The sequence below is a fragment of the Ahaetulla prasina genome, chromosome 15 (assembly GCF_028640845.1).
Source record: "Ahaetulla prasina isolate Xishuangbanna chromosome 15, ASM2864084v1, whole genome shotgun sequence".
Taxonomy (NCBI): Eukaryota; Metazoa; Chordata; class Lepidosauria; order Squamata; family Colubridae; genus Ahaetulla; species Ahaetulla prasina.
In genome coordinates this window covers 8,912,037-8,923,723 of record NC_080553.1, presented here as the reverse complement: position 1 = coordinate 8,923,723, position 11,687 = coordinate 8,912,037, and the positions used below count along the sequence as shown (strand labels likewise).

Here is an 11,687-nt window from a genome sequence, read left to right as displayed (position 1 = left end):
CGCCTGTTGCTCTTTGGATACCGGGCATCGACCAGCTAGTCTTTGCGCGTGCGTGCATGCCAGAAACAGGAAGCCCAGGCGGTCGATGCGCGTGCACACGCCGGAAACCGGAATATCATCTTCCCAGCGCACGTATGCGCACTGGGCTGCTGCTCTTCCAGTTTTTGGCATGCGCATGCACACACTCCCACATACGCAAACACACACGTTCCCATTTCGGCACTCGGGGCCAAAAAAGTTCACCAACACCGACCTATAAAATTTATACTCTCCTCCCCTTATAGCTCTCAACAATTGTTGGAGTTGTAATACCCCACACATGGAAAACACAAAAGTGTGTGGGTTTTTTTTGTTTTTGGAGGAGTCTTGTTGCTGACCGTGTATAAAAAGCTTGAGATGGTCCAAAAGAGACCACAAGTTTCACACCAAGTGGTTAATAACGTTCGATGAGAACCGACGTAGCATCAAATAATGTTAAGGTCTCCAGTTCTCCATAATCCCCTCTTGGAGCAAGCCGGACCTGGCGTGGAGCTCTTACATTCCTCTTCCTTTCCTCCTTTGACTCCTTCTTCGCCCTTCGCACCTCATCCACTTGGAAGCACATGTCCACATCCCAAGGGGAAATCTTCCTCCCTCGCACTCCAAAAACTTCTCCATCCAAAAAATCGGTAACCCTTTCTGCCTCCTCCTCCTCCTCCTCCTCTTCCTCCCCATCTGCTTTGCTCTGCCTTTGCGCCTCGGTTGCAAAAAGATGCGTTGGGATCTGGACGGATCTCGTCTGGAGAAGAAGAAGAAGAAGAAGATGGACTCCGCGTGGCGAGGCAATCCTGCAGCTCAGCCGCAGGAGAGAAGGCAGTCCTTCAGGGCCAGGAGGTTGAGGTGGCATCTGATGAGCTTCAGGCCTTTCCTTTTTCCCACTCGGCGGCTGCTTCCTAAATCTGTTTCCAGCATCTCCATCTCTTTCTCTCTGTCTCTCTCTGCAGTGCTACCTTAAGGGGTTGGTTGACATCAGCCAAGTGGGCTGGCTTCTCTGGGTTGAGTTTCCTGTGCAAAAGAGGTCAGCTGTTATCCATCCCTTTCCCCCCCCCTCTTCTCTCTTTCTCTCCCTCCCCCTTTCTGTCTCAATTCCCCCCTTTTCTTTTTCCTCCTCTTCCTACCCCTTTTCCCCTCCCCTCGCTTGATCTCGCTGCAGTGCAAGACCTTCATCTCGGGGGCTTCCCCCACGCCCTAGTCCTCTCTCTCTCTCCCCTCCCCTTCTCTCTCTTTCTCTGTCTCTCTCTCTCTGTGTCTCTCTCTCTCTCTTTGGCTCCCCAGTGCCTCTCAGATACTCTGGATTAACGCACAGTGATGTATAATCCACAGAATGCCCAGCAGTATCGGAAAAAGATTTAAACCGACAAAATACATTCCCGTCTCTACTGCAGCCGCCTTATTAGTGGGGTCAACTTCGCTCTTCTTCGTCTTCACGTAAGTCCAATGCAGTTCTTTTCCTCTTCCCTCCATCCACTCTTCCTTTAATATATGTATATATATATATATATATATATAAACAAGGACCTATGGAGGTTTCTAACCTTCTGGGACATGGGACTGGTGAGCTGCCAGTTCAACTGGACTACTCCAGGGGAGGAGGATTTTTTTTTTTAAAAAAATTTGGCTGAGAATACAGTGCAGGTTTCTCTCTTGGGACTGATGCTGGGGCTATTTGGGAAGAGCGGAGTGGGGGGGTGCGTAGGGGAAGGTTTTTCGACTTTGTAAGGCTTCTCCTGCACGTACATCCTTTCTCATTGAGAATGATTTTGCTGGCCTTTCAAAAAACAAAACAAAAAAACCCTGAATTATTGCGGTCAATTTTTTTCACCGACACACAGGTTTCGTTTCGGGTGGGGTGGGGTGGGTTGTGGGGGGGTAAAGGAGGGTGTCGAGCTGTGTTATTTTAAGTAAACAACCTTCCGGGAAGTAGGGAAGCTTCGGTGCAGTTGAGCCGCAAAATGAAACCTTGGTTCCTTAAGCTATGCCAGCCTGATGAGCAGGCCCTCAAGCCAAAAAAAAAAAGCTTCCAGATTTTGTTTGTTTTCCCCATTCCACCCTCCCCTCCCCCATTCCCCCTCCCCCCTTCGTTCTACCCCATCCTTTTGCAACAAATTTTTGGTCAGGTTGGGGAGGAAAAAAATTTTTAGGAGACCCAGATGGTCATTGGAGGGGTGGGTGGGGGGTGAGTTTTTGCAGGATCTGGAGGCACAAACAGCTTTGCAGAACTGTTTCTCCCCGACTCATCCTCATTTATCAGCCGCCTGGAGAAGTTTAGTTCTGCTTTGGAAATTCAACCCCTCCCCAATGGTTCTCACCCCCCATCGTCCCCCCCCCCACTTTCCCATCTGGGTTCTTGAAGTTGGACTCTTTAAAAAAAAAGAAAGAAAAGAAAAGAAAAAGGTGCAGCCTTGAGTTGGCGTGGCATGAGAAAGAAGGATGTGCCTTGTAATTTTGGATTTTGCCAAATGTCGAGTTGGAACTTCCATTTTAGTGCTGCTTTAGATTTGTTTATAAGCCCTGCAGTGTATCTCGTGAAACGAGATCGTGTTCATACATAAGCTTTGAAGGCCAGGTATTCAAAATGGACTGAGATTAATGTGTGTGTGTGTGTGCATTCTGTGTATGGCTATATGTTTATTTTATTTTGAGAGCGGGCACCAGAATGTCATTTTTTTTATTGTGTGCCGGTGTGTTCACAGAAACACACTGTTAGAAAAAAGTGACAATAAAGATTATCTTATCATTCTAAGGGGAGATTGGTTTGGGTCTCTCTCTCTTTCTCTCTGTATCTCTCTCTTTCTCTCTGTATCTCTCTCTTTCTCTCTGTATCTCTCTCTCTCTGTTTCTCTGTTTCTCTCTCTCTCTCTCTGTTTCTCTCCCTCTCCCTCTCCTTCTCTCTCTCTTCTATATATATATATGTGTGTGTGTGTGTTTGTGTGTGATGCTCTTCATTTTCTTCTGATATTTTATTTTTACTTGGTTTGAACTGGAAATGTTTGTTTGTTTGTTTTTTCCTCGGTTTAGACTTGGCTGTATATTTGTTGATATTTGTGGACCGATTTCCAATGCCTTTTTGAAGCCCTTGTAACTTGATCCTAAAATGGAATTGTCAGCTAGAAAGATAAATGCTGGCTATCTGCGTTCCTCTAATGGGTTATTAGCCTGTTTGTGTCTAGCAGAAATGGCCTAGATTTGTCCTGGATGGCAATGACGGAAGGGGAGGGGAAGTGCCGTTGAAGGACTCGGCCAGGCTTGGTGGGGGAAGTGAAGGATAGGAGGAACAAGCAATTGAAAGAATGTTCTTTTTTCTTTAAGCATCCCTGCTCAGGTGTATTGCCTCAGCTCCATTCTGATTTTCAGTGGTAGAGCAGTAAAGGGGAGAAGAAAGGCTGTTTAGTAGATTTAAGCTTCTGTGTCAGAATAATAAAAAAAATCCCAAGAGGTTGTTCATGAAATGTTGTCCGTAGGATTATTTTTGTCTCCTTGGTTTTTTAATTGAGTCTTTCTTTCTTTCTTTCTTTCTTTCTTTCTTTCTTTCTTTCTTTCTTTCTTTCTTTCTTTCTTTCTTTCTCTCTCTCTCTCTCTCTCCCCCTCTCTCTCTCTCTCCCACTTTCTCTCTGTCTCTCTCCTTCTTTCTCTCTCTCTCTTTCTCTCTCCCCCACTTTCTCTCTCTCTCTTCTTCTTTCTTTCTTTCTTTCTTTCTTTCTTTCTTTCTCTCTCTCTCTCCCACTTTCTCTCTGTCTCTCTCCTTCTTTCTCTCTCTCTCTTTCTCTCCCCCCACTTTCTCTCTCTCTCTTCAACTTTCTTTCTTTCTTTCTTTCTTTCTTTCTTTCTTTCTTTCTTTCTTTCTTTCTTTCGTCTGTCTCTCTAGCTTTCTGTCTGTGTTTCTGTCTCTCTCTCCATCTTCTCTTTCCTTTGTTCCTTCTTCCCTCCGTCCCTTCCCCTCCCTCCCTCCCTCCTTCCTTCCTTTCTGTCTTTCTCTCTGTGTCTCTCTCTACTTTTCTGTCTGTTTCTGTCTCTCTCTCCATCTTCTCTTTCCTTTGTTCCTTCCTTCCATCCCTCCTTTCTTTCTTTTTCTTTCTTTCTGTCTCTAATTTCTCTGTTTCTCTCTCTCTATCTTCTCTTTCCTTTGTTCCTTTTTCCTATCCTCTCTCTCTTCCTCTCTCCTTTCTCTCTCTCTTTCTCCCTTTCTGTCTCTATCTCTTCCCTCCCTCCCTTCTCTCTCTCTCTCTCTCCCCCTCCCTTTCTTTCTGTCTTTCTGTTTCTATCTCCTCCCTCCCTCTCTCTTGTTTCCTTTTCCTTTAAATGGCTGGTAGATTTGTTTCCGAGTTAATTGCCTACTTCACTTTCACTGAAGCCTATTGTCCCAGCTCTTTAAAATAAAAGTAATAAATATTTTTACAGAAATGAATAAGCTATCTGAAACCAAAAGCAGCAGTTTGCATCTTGCAAAATAGTAGCCAAGTTACAAGTTTGTTTGTCCTCCCCTCCCATGGGGGGGGGACGGACATTTAAGAACTTTGTTTTTTTTTAAAAAAAGTGAGGGCTAATATTTATATACAACTTACTTTGTATCTACTTTTTACTTAAAACCATTATCCTTGCTCCAAACTTCATTTTTCTATGGACTACTTTTCTAAAAAACCGAGGCCTTCTCAACACTCCTTGGGGATCTATTTTGTCAATCTTTTCCTACAAGATTCTTTTCGTGGTCGAGATCTCTGTCGCGTGGATCTAATGCTTCTGAGTTGTGCAAGAGTAGATTTAGGGCTTGGTATATGCCTCACTTATTTTATGGGGGGGACTGTTCCAATTGTGGTTTGTGCTTTGTTTATAGACATCTAATTATATCATTGTCTTGTGGAATGCTGTTAGCTGGCTAGAGTTATACACAGGTAGTTCAACAGTCCGTTTAGCGACCAGTTCAAAGTTACAATGGCGCTGAAAAAGGGGACTTAGAACCATTTTTCACGCTTGTAGCATCCCCCACGGTCCCAATCCAGATCCAAATTCAGATGCTTGGCAACTGGTTCGTAGTTAACGACGGTCAAGCATCTCCCTTTGCAACGAGCCAGGTCGATGGGAAGCCAGATTCTCTTAACCAACCGTGTTGCTTAAGCTTAACAAATGCAGTGATTCACTTAACAACGGTGGCAAGAAACGTCGTAAAACTCGCTTAACAAATGTTTCACCGAGCAACACAAATGATGGCCTCAATTGTGGTCCTAACTCGAGGACTACCTGTGGCTAAGTCGGGCATCCATACGAATGCTCAAAGTAAAATCAAACAAAATAGCTATTTTATCAATGAGTGCATTCCATGCATTTTCCAGCTGCTCCCTTGATGATGTTGGTAGGGAATTTATTTTTATCCTCTCTATTTATCCTTATCTTGATGCGGGTGAAGGAGGAGAGTGCAAAAGTTGCCTTGAAACTCAACATTAAGAAAACTAAGATTATGGCATCTGGCCCTCTCAATTCCTGGCAGATAGATGGGGAAGAAATGAAGGTAGTGACAGATTTTATTTTCCTGGGCTCCAAGATCACCAAAGATGGGGACTGCAGCCAAGAAATTAAAAGACGTTCGCTCCTGGGGAGGAAAACTATGGCAAATCTAGATAGCATACTAAAAAGCAGAGACATCACCCATATAGTCAAGGCGATGGTTTTCCCAGTTGCAATGGATGGCTGTGAAGGTTGGACCATAAGGAAGGCTGAGCGCCAAAGAATTGAGGCCTTTGAACTCTGGTGCTGAAGAAGACTCCTGCGAGTCCCTTGGACTGCACAGCCATCCAACCGGTCAGTCCTAGAGGAGATCAGCCCTGACTGCTCTTTAGAAGGCCAGATCCTGAAGAGGAAACTCAAATACTTTGGCCACCTAATGAGAAGGAAGGACTCCCTGGAGAAGAGCGTAATGCTGGGAAAGATGGAGGTCAAAAGAAGAAGGGGACGGAAGAGAACTTGGTGGCTGAAGCAGTCGGTGTGAGCTTCAATGGACTCCGGAGGATGGTAGAGGACAGGAAGGCCTGGAGGAACATTGTCCATGGAGTCGCGATGGGTCGGACACGACTTCGCAACTAACAACAACAACATTTATCTTGTGCAGCTTACACTGACCCTCAAGGGGCAGGGGTTATTGTAGAAGATCCGTTTTGTCCCATTTGGGACTCAACACGATATAGGTAGCAGCCAGATGTTCTTCAGAGGGAACTCGACTCGTGGACCTGGAGACCTACTGATGCCATTCCACCATCTCAGATGGAGCCCATGTCTTCAACTACTTTCAAACTGTGTGTTTATTTATTTAATCTATATCCTGCCTTTATTGGTTTTATAAAAATAACTCAAGGGGGTGAACATATCTAATATTCCTTCCACCTATTTTCCCCACAAGCACATCTGTGAAGTAGGTTTTGGCTGAGAGAGACGGACTGACCCTGAGGTCACCCAGCCAGCTTTCGTGCCCAAGGTGGAAACTAGAACTCACTGTCACCTGGTGATTGGCCTAAAGTCACCCAGCCAGCTTTTGTGCTTAAGACAGGACTAAAAATCATTGTCTCCTGGTGATTGGTCTAAAGTCACCCAGCCAGCTAAAGTGGAACTAGAACTCCCATCACCTGGTGATTGGGCCAAGGTCACCCAGCCAGTTTTCGTGCTTCAGACAGGACTAAAAATCACCGTCTCCTGGTGATTGGTCTAAAGTCACCCAGCCAGCTTTCATGCCTGAAGCAGAACTAGAACTCACCATCCCCCCACCTCCTAGCTCGGTGCCTTAACCACTAGACCAAACTATGGATGTAAAGACCTTGAAAGAACTCAGAAAGGAGCCCAATCAACATTCAACATCCTTTATACGACCAGCCCCCAATTTCGATGCCTACGAGACCCACCAGGAGAATGACAATGGCTGGCTTTTTACTCTACAGACCCCCACCAGCCCTCTCACTCACCCACCCACCCCCAAAAAATTGAAATGACTAAATTTAGGAGAGCTATTCCTGACGTTGGCTCCAGCTGCGGAGAAGCATAATTTATCCCGTTGGCGACTTCTCGTCCAGCTACCTAACCAGAGACTGAGGTTTCCATGGTGGGCGGAAATAGCAGGCTGACGATCAAAGGGGAAGGGTCAAAATTCTCAAAGCCTCCTCCCCACATGCCCCGTCCCTGCCTCTTTACTCCTCAATGGGTGTCCCCTCCCCCCTGCATTCAAAGCTTTCTTCTCTGGTATGCTGGACCACGCTCGTTCAACTATATTGGGAATATTCCATTTATAAATAGAAGGAGCCATTTATATGAAAATTCTCCAGCGCAGATTCTTCCTCCTTTTCTTTCTGCCAAACCATGCAGTCCTCCAGTGCAGAGAAGCTAAAAATCCTTAAAAAGCAAGCAAAGGTTGCGTTGTGGCCCGGTGATAAATCCGCTGTTTCATTTGCCCGCAGAGATTGAATGGAACCTGTCCTCTTTGGTCTGTCTCTTCAGGACATTTCCCCCTTTATTTGCAAGAAGTTTATCCCACCTGCCCCCCCAAAAATAGAATAGAATAGAATAGAATAGAATAGAATAGAATAGAATAGAATAGAATAGAATAGAATAGAATTTTTTATTGGCCAAGTGTGATTGGATACACAAGGAATTTGTCTTGGTGCATTTGCTCTCAGTGTACATAAAAAGACAAGATACGTTCATCAAGAATTCTAAGGTACAACACTTACTGATAGTCATAGGGTACAAATAAGCAATCAGGAACCAATCAATATCAATATAATGACTGCCCAAAGGTTCACCCGAATAGAATAGAATAGAATAACAGAGTTGGAAGGGACCTTGGAGGTCTTCTAATCCAACCCCCTGCTTAGGCAGGAAACCCTACACCACTTCAGACAAATGGTTATCCAACCTCTTCTTAAAAACGTCCAGTGTTGGAGCATTCACAACTTCTGGAGGCAAGTGGTTCCATTGGTTAATTGTTCTAACTGCCAGGAAATTCCTCCTTAGTTCTAAGTTGCTTCTCTTCTTGATTAGTTTCCACCCGTTGCTTCTTGTCCTGCCTTCAGGTGCTTTGGAGAAGAGCTTGACTCCCTCTTCTTGGGGCAGCCCCTGAGAACACTGCTATCATGTCTCCCAGGGGTGGGTTATACTTACCTTTGCTACCGCTTCGCATCGTACCCTTGCTCGACTTTGGGCCGGTCTCTCTCTTTCAGCCCACCTCACCTCACCGGGTTGTTGTTTTGGGGAAAATAGGAGGAGGAGAATGGATGGGTTAGATACGTTTGCCACCTTGAATTGTTTCTAAAAATAATGAAGGCAGGATTTAAATTAAAAAAAAAAAAAAGAATAACAATGCAATTTAACAACCCACCAAAGGATGATGCGGCTGTTCTCTGTTGCTGTACCCGTATGCGTACGAAGAGACATCAAGAAGTTTGCAAATTCAATTTCACAGCTACATATTTATCCAATCATTTTCACCACATGGAATATTGAGGTCCTTAAGTAGTCTGACCATGAGATGACATAATCTTGATCTCTCTGGAATTGAAGGGCAGGTCGTTCCTTCTATAATTTACAATTGATACGTGAGGGTTATTATATCTGAGCTGTACCCAACCTTGGAGTACCCTTTTTGTTTATAATGTGGCTGGATTGCACATTTGCTGATCATACCTGGGCGGATTGTAAATGGATCTGCAGTCTAAGATGGGTCTAAGAAGGATCTACTTCTTTGCAGCTTCCCATTTTGTGTTGGTATATAGGGAAATGACATTAAAAGACTGTGAAGAGATGCTGCCTAGGGAACAGTCAGATAAGAGGCTGAGAGCCCACAGCTGCATAATGGGTGGAGAAAAACTCAGGAGGGACCGTCCCTAGTTTCTTGGGATGTGAAGGATATGGCTATAATGCTATATGGGAAAAACCTTGGGAGCCAGGTAGATGAGATGCTGCCTAGGGAATATTTAGATAATGGACAGCATAGCCCTCAGCTTCCTAATGGGTAGAGAAAGAGACTCAAGAAGGGACCCTCCCTAGTTTCTCAGGCTGTAAAGGAGGCAGCTATAATGGCAGGTGGGAAAGACCTTGGGAATTGGGGCAGAAAAGGAGAGGAGGCTGCCTAGGGAGCAGTCCGATAAGAGCAGGCATAGCCCACTTCTGCATAATGGATGGAGAACTCAGAAGGGACCCTCCCTAGTTTCTCAGGCTGTAAAGGAGGTGGCTATAATGGCAGGTGGGAAAGACCTTGGGAGTTGGGGCAGAAAAGGAGAGGAGAGAGGCTGCCTAGGGAGCAGTCGGATAAGAGCCGTCATAGCCCAGAGCTGTATAATGGGTGGAGAAAAAGACTCAAGAAGGGACCCTCCCTAGTTTCTAAGAATGTAAAGGACATCTGTCTGTTCAAACTTCTGGCAAGATTCTGTTAACGTAGCCTTAGAGTAAATTAAATCTAGCTCATTTGGTTGCGTTCTCTGTCTTGCAAAGGCTGACCAATCGGACTTCTGGTGATTTTTTCCCTGCTCAAGAGCCATCCCCTTTCATCAGGTGGATCTGAAATTGCCCTTGCATGGAAAGAGTCGCTTTTCCAAGAAAGTAACATTTGCTCTCTTGATTTTCTTTCTGGTGGGTATTTACAGCAGTTGCCAGTTCTTTTTTGAAACTAATTAGCAGCGCCTCTAATTAAGTTAGGCCCTGTAATTGAAATTACAGAGTGCTGTGTCAACACAACATCCAGAGTTTACAAAGCTCAAAACCCAAGCTCATCAGAAAGATTTTATCTTCAGACCGTGTAACTTTTAAAACAGCAGTTGTTCCTTAACACAATCCCTAATAATATTTTTTTTTTAAATGAAGCTTGGCTGATTCACAAGATCTCCTTTGCCTTCCATGACCTGAAATGGCACACTCCAGGAAAAAAAATTATCACTGTATACTGGCCTACGGCTCTCCGCATGTTTTCTAACCTCTACACCTTTTGTCATACCAGTTGGAATTTCTAAAACTGGCAGTCTGACAATTCTTAAGGAATAGAGATGCTCTTTCTTCCTTAGTGGCACAGGCCCTTCTGGACCGAACCACTTCGGTTTGGGTGAGCCACATTCAGGGGTAAGCTGCTGGGGGTTTGGGAGAACCTCTAGCTAAGATTCTGTGCAGTTCAGAGAACCTCCAAATCCTATTCCTGGCTGGCCCCCCCGCCCACCCCTCCCGCCCCTCCCAGGAGTCCCCACGCGGCCCGTTTTGGATGCAGGTAAGTGCAGGGCACATGCGGAAACTCGGGGAGGGCGAAAAACAGGCCTACTGGAAGTTTGGGAAGGCCCGTTCCGGCCTCCAGAGGGCCTCCAGAGCCTGGGGAGGCCGTTTTTGCTCTCCCGGAGGATTGAGGAAATCTTCCGGAGCCCGGGGATGGCAAAAACGCCACACACACACCCATGGTGTAGGACAGGAGTCTCCAACCTTGACAACTTTAAGACTTGTGGACTTCAACTCCCAGAATTCCTCAGCCAGCTTTGCTGGCTGGGGGATTCTGGGAGTTGAAGTCCACAAGTCTTAAAGTTGCCAAGGTTGGAGACTCCTGGTGTAGGAGGTTGACTAGGCCACGCCCACCATGCCCACGCCCACCCAGCAACCGGACAGAGAACCCCTTGCTAAAATTTTTGAAGCAAATTTTTGGTCACATTGTACAAAAAGGGCAGCTTAAGGCAAGCGGAAGATATGAGAAAAGATGTCGAGAGGCCAAAGAGATCACACTTGGAATACTGCATTCGGTTTTGGTCGCCATGATGTAGAAAAATATGTGAAGACTCTAGAAAGAGTGCAGAGAAGAGCAACAAAGATGATTAGGGGACTGGAGGCTAAAACATATGAAGAACGGTTGCAGGAACAGGCTAGGTCTAGTTTAATGAAAAGAAGGACCAGGGGAGACACGATAGCATTGTTCTAATATCTCAGGGGCTGTCGCAAAGAAGAGGGAGTCAAGCTATTCTCCAAAGCTCCTGAAGGCAGGAGAAGAAACAATGGGTGGAAACTAATCGAGGCGAAAAGCAACCTAGAAATAAGGAGTTTTCGTGATAGGGAGAACAATCGGTGAAATGACTTGCCTTCAGAAGTTGTGGGTGCTCCATCACTGGAGGCTTTTAAGAAGAAACTGGACTGCCATTTGTCTGAAATAGTATAGAGTTTCCTGCTTGAACAGGGGGCTGGACTAGAAGACCCCCAAGGTCCCTTCCAACTCTGTTATTCTGTTATTGCCGTCCAACCAACAATATATTTCTTTGTTTTTTTCTTTCAGTCAAGACAAAGGCAACGAATAGGTTGATCTTGTAGCCTTGAAGTGGCCCAGAAATATTTCAGCCTTAGCCAGTTTATAGAGATACTTGTTTAGGAGACGCGGTGTCTCAGTGGCTAAGACGCTGAGCTTGTCGATCGAAAGGTGGGCGGTTCAGCGGTTCAAATCCCCAGCGCTGCATAACGGGATGAGCTCCCGTTACTTGTCCCAGCTTCTGCCAACCTAGTAGTTCCAAAGCAGGTAAAAAATGCAAGTAGAAAAATAGGGACCACCTTTGGCGGGAAGGGAACAGCATTCTGTGCGCCTTTGGCGTTGAGTCATGCTGGTCACATGACCACGGAGACGTCTTCGGACAGCGCTGGCTCTTCGGCTTTGAAACGGA

General features: G+C 45.5%; 1 protein-coding gene across 1 annotated transcript in view; it reads left to right on the top strand.

Annotated features, from left to right (window-relative positions):
* The first annotated feature begins 1,103 nt into the window (after nt 1-1,103).
* Nucleotides 1,104-11,687, top strand: part of ZDHHC8 (zinc finger DHHC-type palmitoyltransferase 8) — a 79,987-nt gene continuing 69,403 nt past the window's right edge. The window contains exon 1 of the mRNA XM_058158779.1: nt 1,104-1,467. Coding sequence (XP_058014762.1) covers nt 1,364-1,467 — 104 coding nt within the window. The 5' untranslated portion in view covers nt 1,104-1,363. The remainder of the gene's footprint in view (nt 1,468-11,687) is intronic.